Source organism: Sinocyclocheilus anshuiensis, unplaced genomic scaffold (assembly GCF_001515605.1).
Source record: "Sinocyclocheilus anshuiensis isolate Anshui unplaced genomic scaffold, SAMN03320099.WGS_v1.1 scaffold1276, whole genome shotgun sequence".
NCBI lineage: Eukaryota > Metazoa > Chordata > Actinopteri > Cypriniformes > Cyprinidae > Sinocyclocheilus > Sinocyclocheilus anshuiensis.
The window spans coordinates 708,644-732,336 of NW_015544217.1; the positions used below are offsets into that span (position 1 = coordinate 708,644).

The 23,693-nt window shown below is 38.9% G+C and overlaps 1 protein-coding gene across 5 annotated transcripts in view; it reads left to right on the forward strand.

The window, feature by feature from the left end:
• The window catches only part of tet3 (tet methylcytosine dioxygenase 3), a 65,704-nt gene extending 55,754 nt beyond the window's left edge, over window positions 1–9,950 (forward strand). For 4 of the 5 annotated variants that reach the window (XM_016497954.1, XM_016497957.1, XM_016497956.1 and 1 more), the window contains 8 exons: window positions 2,098–2,191; window positions 2,642–2,850; window positions 3,626–3,776; window positions 5,282–5,371; window positions 5,623–5,760; window positions 6,155–6,503; window positions 6,801–7,270; window positions 7,477–9,950. In XM_016497954.1, coding sequence (XP_016353440.1) covers window positions 2,098–2,191; window positions 2,642–2,850; window positions 3,626–3,776; window positions 5,282–5,371; window positions 5,623–5,760; window positions 6,155–6,503; window positions 6,801–7,270; window positions 7,477–8,733 — 2,758 coding nt within the window. In that variant the 3' untranslated portion in view covers window positions 8,734–9,950. Of the gene's footprint in view, window positions 1–2,097; window positions 2,192–2,641; window positions 2,851–3,625; window positions 3,777–5,281; window positions 5,372–5,622; window positions 5,761–6,154; window positions 6,504–6,800; window positions 7,271–7,312 lie in introns of all 5 variants that reach the window. The other variant, XM_016497955.1, reaches the window with a different exon arrangement.
• The last annotated feature ends 13,743 nt before the right edge of the window (window positions 9,951–23,693 follow it).

Genomic DNA, 23,693 nt, shown 5'->3' on the forward strand with positions numbered 1-23,693 from the left:
AAATTTCATAATTTAAAAGTTTAGTTCAGAAGTATCGAATCGGTATCGATATCGACGATACTGCCTTGAAAAATATCGATATCGTATCGAAAACAAAATAAGTGGTATCGCCCATCCCTAGCTACAACCCATCAAAATAAAAGTTCGATTTAACTTGTAATTATGACAGAAATATATTAGCATTGTACAATGTACTTCAAAGTTATAGTAACAACAATAATAATATTCTTTATAATAAAATTATATTTTCAAGGATTATCATGTTTGTCCATGTTTTAACTTTGCCAAAAATAAAAGGAGTTGTAAATTTTCATTTGATAACATTTTAAAACATTAATTAAAATGTTAAAGTGTGATATAGATATACATAAGGTTTATTTTTTTATTGTTTTTTAAATTTATTTATTTATTTATTCAGAAGGGAAACTTCAATACTTTCATTAAAATGGTTTCAAGTTTGTTGTAATAAAGGATTCAAATAACTTGTTCTTGTTCTTTTAACAGTCATTTAACCGTGGTATTTTCTGAGACAATTAGAGGATAAGCATCTCTCTATTCTGCCATTTGTTCTCCCTTCACACCCTCCTCCCACCTTCCTTCTCTGTGATCTTGTCCCCAGGGAATTTCTGACCCAGAATCCAACAGGAGTAACAGGAAATATCAGCATCAGCAGATCCACACAGGGGAGAGACAGGGAGACAGACAGACAATGAATAAAAGGGGAAGAGAAAAATAATTTAGAGGAAATTAAAGAAGTAGGAGGTGAAGTGATGAAAACGGTGGGGTATATATTAAACTTTAAGCAATGAGTATCCTTTAGGTTTTTCATTTGGATACACAGGGTATAAAGGAAGCCAGATTTCCTTTACAGCAGTGCTGTAATACAGCGTAAATTTGTTACTGTAAATCAAGTTAATTTACTATATATGAGAATACTTGACACATTCCCTGAGGTCTGAAAACTTAATTTACTAAAAACTTAATAATCCTATGATCATTGTGAAGTGTAGAGGAATATGAAAAGCTCCACAGGGTGTTGACCCCCTTTCCCCTGTAAGCATACAGAAGCTAAGACTCTGTTGACCCATTTGGACAGAGTATCTCCACCTTTGCTGACCTCTCGTACACTTGTCCACTCTCATTGCTTTATTTGAGAGCTGATTGAGGGCATAGTGGCTGTATTTCTATAGCCTGAGTCATCTCCTCTGAGATAAAGGGGGAGCTGGTGGGTAGAGGAAGAACCTCCCCTTTGTTTGTCCGTCAGAAAGTGACTATAGCCTCCTTAAGCCTAAGCCTGACCCTTTTGTGGCCTTTGACCTCATAGCCCACCCCTGTGGATCTTTGAAGCTTCTCCCCCAACTTGTGTAATTACAACTGAACAGTATTATACTTAGCACATGCTGCTGTCATACTCATGCACTGAGAGTTTCATTTGAGGAGACAAGCAATTGTTGACTGAGAACATGAAGCCATCATATGCAAATGTGTGTAAACTTTAGGACTGAGTATCACCAACTACTTCAATATATGACACACATCACATTACACGTGGAACTGTTCAATACATTGATGTATCACACATAAAGCCATCATTTCTAAAGCTTTACCAAACTCAAAGCTTGTTGGCTGAAAACACAGCGCATTGCAGGCATTGAAACTGGGTCAGAGATCACAGATTCTACCTAACCTAAAAAGCCTCAGCATCCATATAAAAAGCTCTATGAGCAGAGGCATATTAAACACACATAAAACAACTCATCACCTTACACTGTAAGACTCGTTGGTTGTCAGTTGTGCTCGTTCCTTGTTGCATCTGGCTACCCGTGTGAGCGTCGATGAGGGGAGGGAGAAACAATGCTCTCCAATATTTTGAATTTGAACTGCAGTACCCCTTTCAACCTCTAGCTGTCAATACTACATACTGCACCTTTAATTCTTGATTTGATTTCTACATACATGCACCCAAAGCTGTATTAAGTATAAAGTGACTTAAAATGTGTCTTCGTTAAGATTGCGGTGGGTTGCTGCTTTTTCATGTTGCAATTTCAAACTGTAATTTGAGTTTGTCACTCAACTTCTGTCCCCTCGTTATGACAGGTATGGGGAGAAAGGCGAAGCCATTCGTATTGAGAGGGTGGTTTACACAGGGCAAGAAGGAAAGAGCTCTCAGGGATGTCCTATCGCTAAGTGGGTGAGTGTGCAAAATGAAATATTTCTAAAATCAATTAAGCATTGGGTTACCTGAATGATTGGACGACTAATCAAAGAAGGAAAGAGCTCTCAGGGATGTCCTATCGCTAAGTGGGTGAGTGTGCAAAATGAAATATTTCTCAAATCAATTAAGCATTGGGTTACCTGAATGATTGGACGACTAATCAGGCTTAAGGAATACCCGTATAATTAGGCTGGTGAGGGGTTCACCTGAACCAAATGGGCATGTTTCTTAACGCCTTCTGGCATTCAAAAACAGCTAGTTGGAGTGCACTGATTTTAACTTAAAATACCACAAGACATGAGACAGCAGTCAAAGTAGTACCACTGAATGATTACATTGTGATTTCTGCTTTGCTGCAGTATACACAACTACAACTTAACATCTATCGTATGCATTTATCATTGCTGATTGTCTTTCTCTTTGTAGGTGATTCGTCGCAGCAGTGAGAAGGAGAAATTGTTATGCGTTGTGAAGCAACGGCCTGGGCACCACTGTGTCAGTACTGTTATTGTTGTTGTCATCCTGTGCTGGGAGGGCGTGCCCCGTGCTCTGGGAGATAAACTCTACAAAGAAATAACAGAAACCCTCATCAAATATGGCAATCCCACCAGCCGCCGCTGTGGACTCAATGATGAGTGAGTTATGAAAACAACTGAGGTGTTTTTTTAATTTTTATTTGTCTTTGAGGTAAAGAGGTGACAGGAACTTATATTTTGTGTGGACTAATTTGGTTGATGACTGTAATGTAGGACTGTAATGTAGGACACACTGTGGGTGTGATATATTGATGCATTGGTCACATATTGGGTGATTTACAAATTCTTTTGATGTGAATTATAACCTGTTTACATTTTTCAAGAGTTTTCAGAGTCATATTAAAATAATGAAATAATAGTTCATGCAAATCACATTATTGACTAATCATATAAATTGTTTAATCACACACTTGCATAAAGGTGATCCTGTAATCAAATGTAATCATACATGCTCCCTGTACAGTATGTATCTTTCGTAAGACTTATGAAAGCTCCCGATGCTGGTATCTAATGACTCTGTAATGTATCGTTTTCATAAAGCATGATTTAAGGAATAGACTCAGAGGATGTCATCTATTGTTATTCAATTAAATTCATGGTGTTAAAATAATGAAATAATAGTTCATGCAAATCACATTATTGACTAATATCAATTGTTTAATCACGCACTTGCATAAAGGTGATCCTGTAATCAAATGTAATCATACATGCTCCCTGTACAGTATGTATCTTTCGTAAGACTTATGAAAGCTCCCGATGCTGGTATCTAATGACTCTGTAATGTATCGTTTTCATAAAGCATGATTTAAGGAATAGACTCAGAGGATGTCATCTATTGTTATTCAATTAAATTCATGGTGGATGCCTTTTGCAGTCGAACCTGTGCATGCCAAGGGAAGGACTCAGAAACCTGTGGAGCTTCCTTCTCTTTTGGCTGCTCCTGGAGCATGTACTTCAATGGATGCAAGTATGCTCGAAGCAAAACCCCTCGCAAGTTCAGACTGCATGGAGACCACCCCGAAGAGGTTAGTGTCACATAAAAAAGGCAAAAATAATACGCTAATGTAATTGGTGTTTTTTTTTTTTACAAGCCTAATAAAAATAACTGAGGGTAATTTTACATGACCCTAGCTTGCTCTATTATAATTGTATTAAATTATATATAATAAACTATTTTTCAAATCAAGGTTTAAATATGTTTAAATATGAATGGAATCATTTACAACTACATTTTTCTATGATTATAATTAAACAGTGTGTGTTGCATTTTGTTTACTCACCGAAATATGAGTTGCCATCTGAAGGTTTTTAATTTAGTATCTGCTCCCATCAGTGTTCTGGTCTGGGTGCCATCCAAATGCTACACTCTACACTCAATTTACAGTAAAAGCATTTAAAGTCATTGCCAGTTAATTATGTACTGGCAGATGAACTTGCACCTTGTTTACTAAATGTGACCCTGGACCACAAAGCCAGTCATAAGGGTCAATTTTTCTAAATTGAGATTTATAAATCATCTGAAAGTTGAATAAATAAGCTTTCCATTGATGTATGGTTTATTAGGATAGGACAATATTTGGCCGAGATACAACTATTTGAAAATCTGGAATCTGAGGGTGCAAAAAAATCTAAATATTAAGAAAATCGCATTTAAAGTTGTCCAAATGAAGTTCTTAGCAATGCATATTACTAATCAAAAATTAAGTTTTCATATATATCCCTAGTACTGTATCTGAAGTCTCTTTCCCGAAATTCAGCCTTGGTGCAGAATTTCAGCCACTACGGGCCAGTCCCACAATGAGCTTTCCTTAGGACGTGCCATTTCTGTGTCTGTAGCTTTAAATGCTAATGAGGAGGAGAGAGGCGGGGCAACTGCCATGTTTCGCTCGTTTGCAAGCCATGATGTCTCTCGAGGAAAAAAAAATATTGCGCTCACCTCGCACGGTATAGCTTGTTTTCTCATGGGCGGGCCAAATTCTCTGGGCGGGCAAAGCAGAGAAAGGGGAGGTAACCTTTCCCCGTATGACGACATAAAGGGAAGATTCCGGATTGGGCCATCTGAGCTTTCATTTTCTCAAAGGAGAAGCAGGGTACCCAGGACTCGGTTTACACCTATCGCCATTTCTAGCCACTGGGGGACCATAGGCAGGCTAGGGGAACTCATATTAATGTTAAAAAACGTCATAAAGTGACATTTTCATGCCATGGGACCTTTAAGACTGGTTTTGTGGTCCCGGGTCACAAATAGCGTTTTGCCGTATATTTCTATTATGAGACTTTTTGGTTATAAGATTTCCAGTTTTATGGAAGTCACCATCTTTTGATATTTTAGTCAATGTCAGCTGGGCTATTGGAGAAAAATAGGGAAAGGGGAGTTGACTTCAGTTATTTGTTTGACTCATATAAGCTGTTGTACAATTCCGAGTCACTGTTAGTCTATCCCAAACCCTGACTGTGTGAACATAGCCCTTTACTCTTCATGATAGCCCATGTAAACTCATTTGAATTGTTATTGTTTTTTTTTGTACAGGAGGACAATCTCAGGGATAACTTCCAAAACTTGGCCACACATGTGGCCCCTGTGTATAAGAGGCTGGCTCCCCAGGCCTACAGTAACCAGGTTTGTTTTTTGAAATTTCAGTACACAGTTTACACCATTCAGGCACATTAAACCAAAAAGCTTTTCTGGTAATTGTGGACTTGTAGGTTTGGTGGGGTTTCAGGTGATCAAGAAGTTTATGAATTTAATGCTTCAGAACTTTATTTTTATATAGTGAATTATGGTATTAGGAAGTGTTACTGAAATAAACAGAAACTGAAATAATCATTTGTTAATTGAAAATAATTATTTTCTTTTTCTGTGTTATTCAGTGTTTAAATGAGAAGATTGCCTCAGACTGTCGGTTGGGTTTGAAGGAAGGACGGCCATTTTCAGGAGTCACTGCATGCATGGATTTCTGTGCCCATGCTCACAAAGACCAGCATAACCTCCACAATGGCTGCACTGTGGTATGTTATTAATTATCATTTATGAATATATGTATCTGTGTAAATAATGTGTGATTATACACAGTATATTTTTTATAATACCCATTTTATTTATGTATGTATGTATGTATGTATGTATGTATTTTTATGTAGGTTAGGCTTTTGCATCATACTTATTTTTAAGTGAATGCTCTCCAGGGCTGTACTGTGGTCACTGCCTGGGGACTACTATGCGTTGTAACTTGTTCTAATTTACCATACATTGCAAATTGTTCCTGTACTTATAAATTAAAAGGATACACTGGTCGAAATTAGAATTGTGTTAATGTACAATAGGCAGTAGGAGATGTACCCCATACATGGAATTAATTGCTATTTACTTTAGCCTTACAATTCCTAATTTTGTTACTTCCAGGTGTGCACTCTTACGAAAGAGGACAATCGCAGAGTGGGCACAATCCCAGAAGATGAGCAGCTGCATGTGCTTCCGCTCTACAAGATTTCTTCAACCGATGAATTTGGAAGTGAGGAGAACCAGCGTCTCAAAATGCATACAGGAGCCATCCAGGTGCTCACTAACTTCCGTCGACAGGTTAGAAAACTTCCAGAACCTGCTAAATCCTGCCGGCAGCGTCGGTTGGAGGCCAAAAAGGCTGCATCTGAGAAGAAGAACAGGAAATTGCAGCTTGCAGAAACCCCAGAGAAGACTGTCAAGATGGAGATGCACCACGTGGAGTCACCCCACCCTCAGCAAGGCAATAAAGGTCAGTGGTTAAATATTAGTTTATCTCTATATACATAAACCAGTTTATGTAAAATTCTAAAAGGGAGTTAAAATAACTACCGGTTGTTTATAAAGTAAAGGACAAACCATTCATTTGGCTGAAGTGGGAATATTTTAGAGATGTGCTCTTTGGACTCTGTAGTGCCATTATTTGAATGTAATTCGCCATTACTGTTGGAGATTTTGAACTTGAGATCTTATCTTATAAAATTGAAATGCAATAACTATAAAATGTATATTTACTATATAATTTTTTTCTTGTTTGTCTGTTATCTAGCTATTCCAAAACAGGAGGTGAAACCAACCATCAAAAAGCCTGTTGACCGCTTCCAGCCCTTCAATGGAGCCATACATGGCTACCTGGCACTAGGGAACGGCAAGACAACCTCTGATCCACACAGCATGCACAGTTCGTTGTCATACCCTGGAAACTATGCAAGAGGTTGCATCCCTACCAACAGCCAACCTCCTGCACAGAGCCCCATCAATGGCTTTCACCCCAACCTCCAAGAAATACGCTACGGTTATTACAACTACCCTCCCAGCGCACTTTTTGCTCCTGAGCTCTTGGGATATGATAATGGTGCCTGGCCCAAAGCTGGAGAACCCTCTGCCACACCATTTGACCAGAAGCCCGATGTTCAGTGTCTTCAAGCCAAACTGGCACAGGCCTATCCCAGCCGTCCTGTGCAGTCACAGCAGCAAATGGCTGATGCATCCATTCAAGGCTTCCCACAAGCTTCTGAGGTTTCCCAGTCTCCTGTTCCACCCAGTTGGGATATGATAATGGAGCCTGGCCCAAAGCTAGAGAACCCTCTGCCACACCATTTGACCAGAAGCCAGATGTTCAGTGTCTTCAAGCCAAACTGGCACAGGCCTATCCCAGCCATCCTGTGCAGTCACAGCAGCAAATGGCTGATGCATCCATTCAAGGCTTCCCACAAGCTTCTGAGGTTTCCCAGTCTCCTGTTCCACCCAGTCGTACTCCATCACATGAGCAGACACACCGCTCTACACCCATCATCAAGCAGGAGCCCATGGATGTGCCCCTATATGATGGCAGATCGGATGGGCAAGCTCAAAGCTGCCCTAGCACTCCCAGTACCATGCCAAAACCTGAAGGCTGGCCTGGGCACAAACCAAACGGCAGCCTAGTCCCTCAAGGCTGGGATGGGAATATCAGACCAGGTCCAACTGATTTGCCTTTCACTCCGGACAAGCAGAGGCTCCACCAGCAACACCCACACCAACATGAACACCCTCAGTATCTGCAGCAGCAACAATGGAATTCCTATTCCTGCCCTAACACTCCAATGCCATCCCCTGCCCCATCTCCGTCCCCATCCCTAAAAGCAGGTCCATCACCTGCACCCTCTCCACATCCGTCCACCCCAAGACAGTGGGTTAGCCCTGCCCCTAGTCCACAACCTAAAGCATGGGGTCCTTGTGGACCCATAGGTTACGGCACTGGTTGTATAAGGCAAGGCAATCCTGCTGGTGCTCTCCCTGATAAAATGCTTTCCCAAGCAGGTGAGAATTGTGGGTCTGCACCTCTGGGACTCCAGGAGAAAGCCTGGAAATCTGGTGGTGGATCAGCAGCAGGCAGCACACCATCTCTGGCTCCTGAGGGACGCTTGTTTCCCGATGCACTGCAAAAGTCGGATGGTCAGGCATGTTGGGACAGTGAGGCAGAGACCCAGAGTGAACGTGACCCTGAGGAGGAAGAGGTGTGGTCAGACAGCGAACACAACTTCTTGGATCCCAACATTGGAGGAGTAGCAGTGGCCCCTGCTCATGGTTCTATCTTGATTGAGTGTGCCCGTCGAGAGCTCCATGCCACCACGCCACTTAAAAAGCCTGACCGCTCTCACCCAAGCCGCATATCCCTGGTCTTCTACCAGCACAAGAAACTGAACCAGCCCTGCCACGGTCTGGCTTTGTGGGAATCCAAGATGAAACTCCTGGCCGAGCGAGCACGACAGCGGCAACAAGAAGCAGCTCTTTTGGGTCTCTCACAGGAAGATCTTAAGGCCTATGGGAAAAAACGCAAGTGGGCGGCTGGATCAGCGAGCCCATCCCCTGGACAAACCAAGGACAAACGAGAGGGTGTGATGACACGGATGGCGCCCACACAGCATACCGCCACCCTAGTCACAGTTTCACCCTACCCATCCACACACCTCACTGGTCCTTACAGTCGATTTGTGTGAACTCTTGTAGACTGTTGCCCCTTGGAGCCAGAGATAGGAATAAAAATGATAAGGATCATTTTACTCCTTTACCATTTGCTTCCCCTCTTCTAGCTCTAAAACCTCTCTCAGGCCACCACAAGGGAGGGAGAATAGAGGAAGGGGCACTTTTTCACTTTTTTTCTTTTACCTCAAATTTTGGCAGCAGTTTGGGAACTCCTCAAACAGACATGCTGTCTATGGTGCTCTTGCTCTCTCCAACGTGGGAGGGATTTCCATAGCTACCCCTCCTTAAGTGAATTTGATGATCCTAATTATTATTGCTCTATTATCAATATTATTACAATTGCTATTGTTACTGTCAACGTTGATATTACAGGTATTGTTATTATATAATGAAGATGACTTTTTTATTTTAATGTTATTGTTTTTTTTTCATCTTTGTTATTAATATTATGATTTTTAACCCCTCTTGACTAAGAGGGACTTCCTTTCTTCATTCTTGCTTGTTCATTATGAACATGAGAACAAGCTAATCAGCATTTTTGTTGCGCTTTCCGCCTCTCCCACCCCCACCAACCTCTCTATTAATGAAGCGCCATCTTATCATTGCAAGTCACATTTATGACTGCATCAAGGCATATCTAGAGTATTTGCTCATTGCGCTAGTCACTGAACACGTGACCAAGAAAGAGAGGACCAGACACCAGCTTGGGCCTTTCTGTTTGGTGCCACTCTAATGAAATCTGTAAAGTTTCTCATCCCTTCAAATGGTGCTTCTTTTCTGTCTCAAGTGTCTCTAAATTTGCCCTCACAATATTGAGGCAGGTGCTGGACCTGGGTGCTCTTTAGCAGCAGATGTCAGTCATGTTCAGTGGCAGGGACCTCCCAGTCCCAATGATGGCTCAGCCTTCCATCATGCCATCTGATTGGTGCTGACTCATTTGTCTGCAGTTTCATTGGCCATTTTTCACTACCCATGTGACATTTTTTAGACTAAGTTCTCTAAGGTGCTGATAGTGCTAGCAAAAATCCACCTTAATCAAACCGCCCTAAAGAGCTGCTGATAACCCACCATGGGTCTTATGCTTATGATTTCCAGAATCCAGACTCAGCTCAAACAGGGAATTCTAAAATCATCAGCCAATTTTTATTGGCTTAAAATTCTGCAATCTCTGCTTGATTCACCCTAGATATGTTCAGATTGACTGTAGAGCGGAGACTTTGAGCTGCAGTAGGTAAGAAACAATTTAGTTTTTTTTTTTAAATAATGACTTGCTTCAGAATTGCCATTATAAATGAGTATCTATAGGTTTGTAACATCAGTGTATCTGGTTGGTTTCAGTCAGAAGATTTACACAGGGTACAATCTAGAGGGGGACTTGACTAACTGGTTCCCTTAGTTACCTATGGGATTCCCAACACAACTGCCCCTGTACAAACTGAGCATGTCTTCCATGTCCTGATTTATCTGTAGTTATCAATTTGTGATGACTATTTTATTCTAAGTTGTTATTTGGGGGATATTTTCTTACCCACTGCTGGTTAAACCCACCAGCCTAATGGGAAAGAGCACATTTCTTGGTGTTGGTGCTACTATGAGTCTTTTATGCTCCTGTAAAGTTTCCCCTCTCATTATAAGCAGCCCTCTTCTCTTTTTTTGCCCTGAGAGATCACCCACACCTGGAATTCTTGGTGCTGATTGGCAATGCGTACAGCTTCAGCTCAATTGTTTGCGCGAGCTTATGTATAACTACATAATACGTGTGTGTGTGTGTGTGTGTGTGTGTTAGAATGTACGTGAGCCAGTGTGAATGCCTGTCTGTGAGCTACATATAGAGAGCAATGCAGGGCTGCTGCTGGTTTACACAGGGCTGTAAGGTGCTTGACACTCACAGAGAGATCCTGGTGCTCATTAAGTGGTCCTAAAGCTCTTTACCTCATGTTGTACAGACACTGGTCCCAGTCACAACATGCTACAAACACACAGGCGCTACAGACTGCAGGCTTGCTGCCTACATCCACATTCGTACCTATTTTTAAAAATTATTTATTATATGATAATGATGATGATTATTGTTATTGTGATTGCTGTCAATTTATTTTTAAATTTTTTGGTTTGATCATTTTAACGAAATTGTAAATATTGAAGAGAGGATTTTATAAAAGCACTTTTAGTCTTGATTTTAATGAGGAAAAAAAAAAATAAGAACGGATTATTGACAACTTGAAAACTAGTTTTTGTTTTAATGGAATTTTATTGGGAGAGATAGAAATGTAAATAGTTAAATATTTAGGTAAGATTATTTAACTGGTGAGGGATGATGGCCTAATCATGAATGATTCCTGAATTTTAGGTCTTCAGTTGTCTGTATGTCAAGCCGTCAACAACAGACCAACAAAGCAGGATGTTTTGTCGGTCTACTCAAAATACTGCTGTCCTTCCTTTCGTGAGTACTGTACTTACATCAATACCTCTGTACTACCATTGTCACCGGCTTCCTTCCCCTGCATCTGATCCACATCTATAAACCATAAACTAATGGAGAACAAAGAAACGAATGTGAACATGTTGACTAATACAGTTCGCAAGGATTCAGGACTCACTTTTTGTTTTTAATGAAAGGGAGTGAAAGTGCATCACTTTTACATGAAAATTGCCCATAGAACCGAAAAGAGTATCAGGTGTAAACTTGCAGTTTGAAATGTGACAGCTTTCAGTTCAAAACTCTCGGTAGATCATGTCATGCTTGTTATTTTGGTTTATTTTATTAAATATTGTGTGGGGTGAGTCTTACAGAGCTCTGAGTCTGCACTTTCATTATATTATCTAGATTGTCACTTGTTCTTGGAAATGTGAGACATACCCCTGAAGTTTAAAAAGCTGAGTTTCAAGACTGCTCTTGAAGCCCACTGCAGTTTTATTCTCCCTAAATGGCTTTTGAACCATGGTGCTACCCCCTAGAGTTCACTGTGGAAAAGACTCTCGGCAAACACTGTTGCTACAGTTCTTCTGGCTCTTAAATTGATATATGAACTAGTTTTGAGAGGAAACCTATATGGTGCTGATCTTTTTAAATCTTTTTACATAGTTATTTCTGAAACATTTCTGATGATCGCGATTTAAAAAAAAAAAAAAAAAAGCACTCCAACTGATCCAGTTTCCCTTTTTAGCCATCATCCTAAATAATTGAAATGGTACTTGAAGAGCATGATGACAGGTAGAGGAATAGGTACTCTCATGCTTTTGATGTGAATAGACTGTTAATTTAACATTCTGGTGCTACCTGAACTGCCCAGAGATCTGTTTTTACCCATTCTGATATTTTATACATTTTGGCATTTTATTAAATATACTCGTTCTTTTTTCTTTACTCACATCTACCTTTTGTCCACAGTGTCACACAAATGCATACAAATACACACAAACACAACACTCTCACATACACACACACTACTCTGCCCCTCTATCAGCACTCACTGTTAAGAGTATCAATCATGCCCAGTTTTAAACATCAAAAGGACAAAATGTATAAAGAGGAAAAAATAAAGAAAAAAAACCGGCAGCTACATTCCTTTATGAGTTAAAGATTGTTCTTAGTTCTATTTTTCATGTTGAGTATGCAGTATGTAAAAAGTGTTATCTTTTGTTTGGTCTCTCTCCTTGTAGCTGTATGGTGTATTATGTGAATACATAGGGTATGTGGTAAGAGCCACAATACTGTTTTATGTTCTAAACTAAGGAGTATCAATCATGCCCAGTTTTAAACATCAAAAGGACAAAATGTATAAAGAGGAAAAAAGAAAGAAAAAAAACTGGCAGCTACATTCCTTTATGAGTTAAAGATTGTTCTTGGTTCTATTTTTCATGTTGAGTATGCAGTATGTAAAAAGTGTTATCTTTTGTTTGGTCTCTCTCCTTGTAGCTGTATGGTGTATTATGTGAATACATAGGGTATGTGGTAAGAGCCACAATACTGTTTTATGTTCTAAACTAAGAAAAAATAAAAAAATAAATCAAGAAAATTTGTGGCAATGTTTATTCATTTGCTGAACCTACTGATTGCCAATCTTGACTTAATTCGGCTTATCACCGAAGACTCTACAAGTTTGTTTTGCATGAGACATTAATTTTAAGACTAAAATTAAAACCAGTCAGTTTTAATGAGAAATGACTGAAAGCCTGTCCAGGACTGCTTCATTTGAGCCACAATACTGTTTTATGTTCTAAACTAAGAAAAAAAAAAAATAAATCAAGAAAATTTGTGGCAATGTTTATTCATTTGCTGAACCTACTGATTGCCAATCTTGACTTAATTCGGCTTATCACCGAAGACTCTACAAGTTTGTTTTGCATGAGACATTAATTTTAAGACTAAAATTAAAACCAGTCAGTTTTAATGAGAAATGACTGAAAGCCTGTCCAGGACTGCTTCATTTTTTTTCTTTTTTTGGAATAGCAACGAGGTGTATTTTGCTACAAAACCACACGATGGCAACAGAGGTCCATCAACATGTATGCTCAGATCTATAAGTACATACCCGAATGTTGCATCGTTAAAGTGTTGTTGGCTAATTATTTATTACTAGGTGAAGCTGAACTTGCTCAAAACAAAAGGCCCATTAATAAGCAACAGTTGATGATTATGATAATGATTATATGATCTCTCCTGGAATAAAAACGGCATATAGATTATTACAGCTGTATAAAAACAATTGGACCTATTAATATTCACTATGGCCTTAGGCCATATCACTATGGCCAATCACGACATCAACTCACCTGTAGCTCACATTTTCTTTTAGAATTTTAGCAGCAGAGAGCGGACCTATTAATATTCACTATGGCCAATCACGACATCAACTCACCTGTAGCTCACATTTTCTTTTAGAATTTTAGCAGCAGAGAGTAAATATCAGAAATGCAATTTTTTGAAGAGGTGAGCTTTTCGTTCCATCAGAGACGAGAGTTTCTGTCGGAGTTCATATGGTTCGTTTGAATTCAGCCCAAACAATAATATTTTATGGGAAAAAAAAAAAAAAACAGGCCACAGACAACTTCCGGTTAATTTATTTGCACCTAATTGTAGTTTAGATGCACTTGTAGTTCTGCATTATATTATTCTGTCTGGAGACCTTTGCCCATATTGTGTATCACTGTGTAGCAGCGCCCCCTGCTGGACACCTTTGATATAAAATGTACAAGCTTATAGTCACAAATTTATTTATTTATTTTTTCAATTGCTAACAAGCCTTGTTCAATACTGAAGCCACAAAACTGTTCACACATTCAGCGGTACAGAAGTCTTTGCTAAAGAAACTGTGAATAATTTTTCATTGCTTTCAGACAAAATGCATTCAATGACCACATTTCTCAAAATGCACAAACACTTTTGACAGTCATACTCCACAACCTGCAAAACACTATATATTTTCAGTACATTTTTCAAATGCTAACACACTGCTTTCAAAACTGATAAAAGCACATTCAAATCAGAACAATGGTAAAAACTGTCCATTTCTGCAGGAATTATATTGAAATATTAAATCTTAGCAGAATATTTACTGTGAAATTGAATAATAATTATTCCAAACACAACTAACTGCTGTGTCGGCTGAAAGCCGAGCCAGATGTCCTATTTGTAGTTTTTTTTTTCTTTTTTCTTTGTGATCTTTTTGATGGGATGGATGCCTTCAGAATGATTTTGTTTGGAAACACGGATCAAGGAAGAGGTGGGGGAAAAAAGAGTGGCAGAGAGGGAGGGCTAGAACTCTCACAGTACTGATCCATCCATCCATCTATTCCATACATTTTCCAAAGCGCTTGTCCTATGTAGGGTCATGGAGAGGCTGGAGCCTTTCCTGGGTCATAGGCAGGAAAACCCCCTGGACAGATGGCCAGTCAGTCCATCACAGGGATGACACACACACACACACATTCATATTCACACTCACTTACAGTCTCCAGTTCACCTGTCCGGTATGTCTTTGGATTGTGGGAGAAACCCAGAGGAAACCAACGTCAACACATGACGAACATACAAACTCTTTGAGAATTTTCTGATTGAGAACTGTTGCCAGTGTTATGGTGAAACAAGCTTATTTTGAGACATATATGAAGTGTTTTGTTGGTCTGAGTGAGTTTTGGAGTTCAACTGTTTGGCCAAGATACATGTTGGTAATGCAGGCTGCATGAACAGTTTTGAAAATGTGGCTTCAGTATTGAACAATGCTTGTTAGCAATTGAAAAAAACTGTATAGAGAATAAAACATTATTATTATATTCCAGACAAATATTTGTGTTTTTAACTAAATTGGGGCAAGGTGCTAATACTAAAATAAACTTTTTTGCATGTGAACTTTGATGAGGTGAAATGAGTGATTGATGCTCAGTAACAAGTAATGAGCTTTTTCATGTTATGTGTCCCAATGTCAAACAGCACATCTGAATATTTTGCAGCTGAATTCTCTGTTCTCACTAACGGAACACTCTAGCCAAAGATGATGTGAAGGATGTTTTTATTTCTACAAGTGCTGTCATTTTCCACTTGTTGTAGATTCTTTGAATTGGACCCTATACATAAAGCCTCTTCAAAAACCACTGGAGTGTAAAACCGGCATGTTGGAATTACAATATCATTATCAATTGTTGAGTGGGTTCTGCAATCAATAAGGTAACTGCAGTTGGGGGTCCGGTGCCTTGCTCAAGGGTCTCACCTCAGTTGTGGTATTGAAGGTGGAAGAGAGCGCTGGACATTCACTCCCCCCACCGACAATTCCTGCCGATACCGAACACACAACCTTTGGGTTACAAGTCCGACTCTCTAACCATAAGGCCACGATAACGAAGTCATTACCCTTTGACAAATGAAATATGAAGGCAATGAAATATGAGATGGAAAAACTAAGGGCATGTTGTCTCTGGTATTCAGACATAACTTTATATGGCTACGTCTCCAAGATTACAACAAATCCCAAGGCAACTGCAAAAAAGATGATGAAACTGTTTAAAACTGCAGGTGGTAAAAGGTGATAGTATCTTGTTGCAACTAAATGATGACATGGTTGTTGCTGTTGGAATAATAAAATGTCATATACTTGCTAGCACATTATGAATTGAGTACCCCTAGATATTGACAAACATTCAGAATATAAGAATACATTGGAAATCATCTAAATTTGCACATTGCTGACATCAAAGAAAGTGAGACAAATGGAAGGTTAATCAAGTTTATGTCCAGGGACCTTGCAGAGAGAAAAGAGAATAGCTTTCATCTATGAAAACGCTCAATATCGTTTCAGACCAAATTGAACAGGCTGTTGACTACAGGAGATCCTTTGATCTAATATTCATGTTATGAGCTGAGATCATCTATATAAATGTGTTGGTTGCCTTCATTCACTATGTATGCATGCATTAAATCAGATCCCTTACATTATTTTCATTTGCTACCTTAATGAGTCTTGAACTAGACAACATACTTTCATATCATCAGCACAGCAGGGTAAATTTCCATGTCCAAAAGTTTCATGTTTCATGCAACAGTGAGAACAGTGTATGGTATATTTCTATGAATTAGAAGCATTAGTGCTTCGACTACGATGTACAGAACAGGCAGGGAGATTGCATGTGTCTAAGTGGGACTCGAAACCGGGTCGCTGGCATGGGAGGCAGGCGCACTAACAAGTAGGCTAAAGACCACAGCCTCTCAGTCACTAGTGTGCCTCTTGAGAACAGGGGAGTGAAGTTTACCTGCACAGCAACTACCAGCTGGCCTCCGTTACACATGTGCACGCAAATGACGATAACAGGTGCAAATGTGCATACTAATATCCCTATTTGTGACAAGTGCACAGTGAAGGTTAAAGAAAAACATGCAGCATGCACAACTAGATAGCTCTATGTACAGTAACTTTACTCAACTGTGCAATGAATGGCTTTTACCCCTCCTTCCTTTTCAAATGTAGTTTTCTTTCTATTTGTCAAAAGCGAATACATTTCTGAAAGTCTGAAATGGACATATTCTGGAGATAAGCTCCTAGGAGAAAGAACATGGTCCTTAAAATTCTGAATGCAGAGAAGACTAATGAAGACACTGTGAAGGCCAAAGAGGGTTAAAAGGTGTGAGGTAAAAAACCTAGACTTAAATCTGGCTGATATTAGATCAGATTCCTCCCAATATTATATACTGTGTCTGTGGTTGCAAATAATTCAGTTCAGCACTCTTGCTCAGAAAATCTGTCTCTTTCTGACAGCAATTATTGGTTGTTTATACTGGAAATTACTGACAGGAGAGTGAGTGCCTTCCAAAAACCCTGTATAATGACCAGCACCAGGAATAAAAGCCCAAAGGAAATGGGGCTATTTGTCATTTTTACCATGCTTTATGAATAGCAGACTAGAATTCAGTTTCTTCAGGTTGAGAATTTAGCATGGGGCTACTAATCTAAAAAGATGTATGCTATTGCAAATGGCATTTAATTGGCTATTAATGGTGTTTATGCTTTGAAAGGCTTCTCAGTACATTCACTATGTGATGTTGCTGCTGTGTAATCCATTTCAAATAGATGGGCAAAATTGCTTCTGTGCAAATTAGTATATGATTAAGTCTCTATATGGATTTTTTCAATAGATTTTTTTTTTCCCAATGGTGGTTGTGTTCAGTATCGTATCATAGCAGTCAGATGTACTGAGGTGGCCTTTTGAAGATAAAAAGTCTCATGAATTTTTCTTTCTGCCATTACCTGTGACACTTACTAAAGTATTAAAGCATAGCATCTCACAAATTGCACGTCCTGTCTCGCACAGTTTGTGCTACAGACCCGAATGACACCTCAAATTGTGCAGCTTGCTGGGGAAAGGTGTGCTTTTTTTAATCTAATTTTTGCCTGGTGGATTTCTTGGATGCCAGAGCTATATCTAGGGACAAAAATATCATAGAGGCTTTGGATGAACTGTAAAAGAAAGCCAGGACACTCTAGCATCCAATATGCTAAACACACTCAGAACACGCTGTGACTTATCTTGAACATGCAAACATCTAGTTTTTTTTTTATAATTTCTCAACATATTTGAATCATCAGTGGCAAATCCTTTAAATATGAAAACGTACTTACAGTCTGTGAGTCAGAACAGCCAGCATTGTAGTCTACTCTCCCAGGATCAGGAAACAGTCCTCCATAAAATGCGCTGCACACATCTGAATATTTGGGTTGAGCTGTTCTGGATCAGTGTTGTAAATACAACTTAACCACTGATTTCTAGTCGTGTCCTCTTTTGGAAGGCCAAACAAAGTATTTTCGCTTTCACAACGAAACACACAACGATTTAGGGTCCCAATAAAACTGTTTTGCATGTCCACTGTCCAGTGTCTAAATTGTACATTTGGCAATTTGAACAAGCAAGACACATAGCGCTTTATACAATACAGACTGTTTCAAAGCAGCTTAGTAATAAACAGGAAAATAACAGAATGTCGTCCAATTAGATTGTCTCATATTTGCAGAAGTTTGTGTCATTGTTATTTCCTTGTTTATTAATGTGAAGCTGTTTTGAAACAATCTATATTGTATAAAGTGCTGTAGAAATAAAGGTCACTTAGACAAAATAGTTTCATTCGGGCCCCAAATCTGATGCCTGACATGATTGTGATGATAATACTTGACAAACAATATAGTTTGGACTTTTCTGAACACATATTTTTACTGCTAACTCGACCAATGAGACGGAAGTCCAGCCGTGCTCTGTTACCATGTGAACTAATGTGCATGCAGTGTGCCCTTTTACATCCAAATAACCCACATAGCAAGAGTTCTCTCTGTCTGTTTTTGTATGTGCATTTTGATGAATCTATAGACTCTGTTCTTAAGTGATTTTTAATCCTGATACTTGGGGGTCCCGGTACTGCATTTTGGTTGCTCTTATCTGACACCTTCAACTGAGGTCATGGAACTTTTACTAATGAGGTGATAAATTGAATTAGTTGTATTAGATAGAAGAGACATTCAAAATGTGAAGTGCTGGGGTTTCCCAAGAGCAGGTTTGAGAAACTCCTTTACAGAACAATCATGCTATTTTACTATTGAGTTGGGGGAGAAAGGCAAATGATTTTAATGGCCAATAACATTTCGTTTTTGTTGATATTCAGTTCTAAATCTCTGCAATTCTTCTGTTGATGCAGACAAAAGAAGACGCTCCGCCAGACTGCACTGCTATTCTTCATGCTGATCCAACAATGCAATGGCAAATTATTTTAGCTGTTTAGCTGCTAGTAGTCTGAATAAATGATGAGAGAAAGACTTTGTGAGTGCAAATGAAACATTCATATAATAAGTGTAGGTTACTTAAGGCTTGTGAACTGCTTGAGATGAATGGGTATGCTAACAGAGAGCTCTCTACACAGACACTGAAACAATCACAACATCTAAATTAATTAGTTTTATTCTTTAGTTTTATTATTTAACCTGTTGAGCGGTATGGTTCCACATGGGATTTTTATTTCAGTGCCCCTGGGAGTACAGTCCCACATATGGGATTTTGAGTACGGTCCCACATATGGGATTTTGAAAGTTCGGTGACGCCACATAATGAAATTTCAAATATCATTATATTTTTTGTAATAGCTGTTGGGTAAAGAATTGAACATAAAATCAAAATAGTATAGTTTAAATTTTGCTGGAAATCAAAAAATAACTAAATAAAAATAAAACAAATTCTATCATCTATTGATCTACTTATTTGACTTGTTCTAACAACATTTATACAACAGTTCTATCTGGTTCTTGATTCTGATTGGCTGATAAGAGTGCGATATTAGCATGATAACAGAACTCCTCCAACCGTTTCAACATTTGCTTGCCTTATTTCTCAGTAAGTGTCATGGCGGACACCCAAATCCACAATAATTAAAAAATAACACTGTTCTTGTGTCACGGAATGTAGTTTTAAGAGTTTTTTTAGGCGTTAATGTACTTGTTTAGACTTCAAATATGACGTTTGTTAATAAAGATAATGTCTATTTGAACATTTGCTTCGACGTTTTCGGAGATGTGAGCTTCAGGGAATCAGCGGCCATTCAGAGGGCTTTAAAAGACACTCCGTTGTTGTTTTTCTTATGTATTTACACACTCGTGCCATCAAACTGTTGCATAAACGCAATATCACACAAGTAGCAGTGTGATAGGCCGAATCACAGCCGAAAGAAAGAAAAAGAGTTCATGCTGATAGGAAATATTACAAGGTAATATAATAGACTATTTAATGACTGGTTGCATTGTGACAACTTTTCCTATGCAGTGTGGGTAAGGAAATAAATAAATACTTAAATTAAATAATAATAATAAATAGATTAAAATTATTCATGCTTGACACTTTCTTAATTATTGTGGACAAAGCATTTACATCTTAAACTGCACATGTTTATAGTGGCTATAGATAGCCATCTAGAAAATAGACTGCTGGGTCAAATTCAGCTGCATGAAGAGGCAATGGAAACAAGAAACAATGAAATGGCCATAAACATATTGGAAGGTACATAAGATAAGTGATTGATGTCTCATTACAATGATTTCTGTGGCCTTGCGAACTCTTTCATAGATTTATATCTGTATGAGGATGCTTTTATTTTTTTACCTTATAGACGGCTTTATTTAAGCAGTTTCAAGTTAACATGACTGCGTGGGCCCAACTTGAAAAGATGAGCACTGATCTGTGAAGCTATATCAGCTTTGAGCCATCACAAATGCCTAAGGCTCTGATATACAGACGAAAACAGTTCAGCTTAGCTAATGTCTTGATTCAGTGATCTTCATAAAAACATCAAACAGATAGGATTTTGGTTTGTTTTCAATAAAACAAAATATTAAAGAGAGAGAGAGAAAGTCCAGTTAAGACAAGACTCATAAAAGGTCCTCTGAACTGTGAAATAGCCTGGCAGAAAATTACAGACTTTTTTTTTAACATACTAGAGGAAACTTCTGTTGCTCAGAAGCATTTGTTGTAGTTCTTTTGGTTATGTTTCATAAAGAAACTTTGTTAACGGTACTTGTCCTAAAACATAGTGTAAGATATAAATTTAATGTGAATCTAGTTTATACTGAACATTCTGACATATGATTGCAGACTTTAATATCTTGGCTAATCAGAGCAGTGAGAATGGAGATATGTAAAACTACTGTCGTCTTTTCTCAGAAATAAAACTGATAAGAAGAAGAAGAACTAATCAAGAGTCTGCAGTTGCTCTCCATTTAATCTCGTTGCTGTCTAGGAGAAACAAATAGTAGAAGAAAGAAAGAGATCCTATTTTCTTTCATCCGGCTGTGTGTCAGACTCGGTTCAGTGATTAACTCTTTAATGATGAAAATCACTTGAAATATGAAATGATGTTGGGTCATATTCTCCTGAATTATCTCATTGTGCTACTAATGCAGCTACCCAATTTTGTTTATCATGAATTCCAGTACGCTGCTTCCATTCTTTAACGGTGAAAGTAACGGTGTAAGTTGTTACATATATTATTTTACAATTGTTTTATGATAGAAATATAAAACAATCAACAGTAATATGTGACGCAAACTACTTTGTCATGTTTTGTCTTATTCATGTAGCGCCCCCTTCAGTCCTAGGTGTATCTACACTTTGGAATTGTTGACGCTAGAACCCAGATTTGTTTAATTGTGTCTCTCAACGTGATTTTACTTAAAGTCAAAATATGACCCTGCTTTTTTATACTACTTCTTACAAAGTGCAACGCTGACCCCTGTAAATTGCTTTCCAAACATATATCTACATATCAGTTCTTTTTAAAATGACACGCTATGTAGCAGAAATGTACAATGAATTTATTTAAAAGAAAATAGACAAAAGGAATCGCGATTCACGTTAGTCCCGTTTACTGTAATGGCTATACAGCATAAATCCCGCATTTCTTCCGAATCACGTCGCATTGACTTCTTTGTGGCGTCGTGTTGACTTCACCATAGAATAATATGCTAGTTAACACTTAAACGATACAGTTCTGACCATGTTCATCACAAAATAAAGTGACGCATTTTCTGTTATCATACCGACAACATCACCTATGCACTTCTTTTTTCAACTCGTCTCTCCCACCCCCGACTGACATCCTCGGTGGCCAATCACAGTTGCCCTACTTGACATTAGGCGGGATTAAGTCACTTTTCAACCAATAACATTAAATCAAACACAACTTCTTGACACAGACATGTCTGAACAGGTACATTTTTTATATAAAACAAAATACAGAAACACTTCTGTCACAAGGAAAAAAAAAAACATCCTCCACCATCTGAAATTCTCATGTCCCCATGAGTATACAGACCTTAAATATAAATAATGAAACTATTCGCAGCGTCTGCACATATTCTAGTACATTGGGCACATTTGGGTAAAGAGGATCTTTCTGGAGGGTAAAGTTCAATCTTTGAGGAATTTGGCAGATAGATAACTATTCCTCTGTGTACAACTGTTACGAGTCTCTCACTGGGTTGGCCCAGTTCATCATAGCTTAACTTGGACACAGGTTTCCACTGCCTTTTCAGACGATGCCCCAAAGGTTCAGCCTCCCCATCTGACACAGTCCTAGAGCTCTTGTCTTCACCTTCTGAAATTCTTTCCTCTTCCCAGTCTACAATCGGGTGTATATTCTCTCTGGAATCCTCAGTTTCGTAGGTTTCCTCAATCACTTCCTCTTCTCCTGAATATTGAGAGTCACTGTCTGTGTGGGCAGTTACTTCATCCTCTTTCATTTCAAGCTTTTGCTGGAGATCAGGAATTAACTGTGTCCACTGTCTAGACCAGTCTTGAGAATAGTACCCATAGCTTTCATCTTCACCTTCCGAGGAATTATTTGCCATTTCAGGAGGTTCCAAAATGTTTCCCTCTCAGTGGTTCTTTTTTTTTTTTTTTAGCTCTAGACCTAGTTACTGGCCTTGGAGGAACTTCTTGTCTCTCACCCAACTTTGGCATCCGTACTGAATCTCCAATAGGTAAGAGATGATCCCTGTGCATTGTCCGGACTCCTCCTGTGCCTTTCTCAGGTTTGAGTCTGTAGACGGGTAAATTGTCAAACTTTTCAAGAACAATGTATGGGGCTGAATTCCACCTATCCTCCAGTTTGTGCTTTCCTGTGAAACTCAGATTTCGAATTAGCACACGGTCCCCAGGCTCTATGTTTTGATATTTCACCTTTTGATCATAGAGACGTTTGTTCCTCTGATGATTTTTTATTGCGGTCTCAGAAGCTAGTCGGTATGCTTTCTGAAGATCTGTCTTCAGGTTTTCAACATACTTCTGGTATGTCTGTCTTTCTCCTCCCCCTGAGGAAGTACCAAAGCACACATCAATTGGCAAGCGGGCTTCTCTCCCAAATAAGAGAAAATAAGGTGAGTACCCTGTAGCCTCATTTATAGTGCAATTGTATGCATGCACTAATTTGCTGATGTGTTGACTCCATTTGTGTTTTTCTGCAGCATCCAATGTGCCCAACATGGAGAGCAGAGTCCTATTAAATCGTTCAGGTTGTGGGTCTCCCTTGAGGGTGGTACGGTGTTGTCCTTGATTTTTTTATCCCTAGCATACCCGAGAGTTCTTTTATAAGCCTACTTTCAAAGTCTCTGCCTTGGTCTGAATGTATACAAGCTGGCAGTCCGTAATACACAAAGAACTTCTCCCAGAGAATCTTCGCAACAGTCACTGCTTTTTGATCCTTAGCAGGGTAAGCTTGGGCATAGCGTGTAAAGTGGTCAGTGACGACCAGAACATTGGCGATACCTTTGGAATCTGGCTCTACTGATAGGAAATCAATATATATTAATTCCATTGGCCCACTACTAGTGATGTTACTCAGGGGAGCACATTTCTGAGGTAATGTCTTTCTGGCCATGCATCTTCCACAGCTTTTGACATACTTTTCCACCTCAGAAGTCATTCGAGGCCAATAAAACCTGTCCTTCACAAGTTC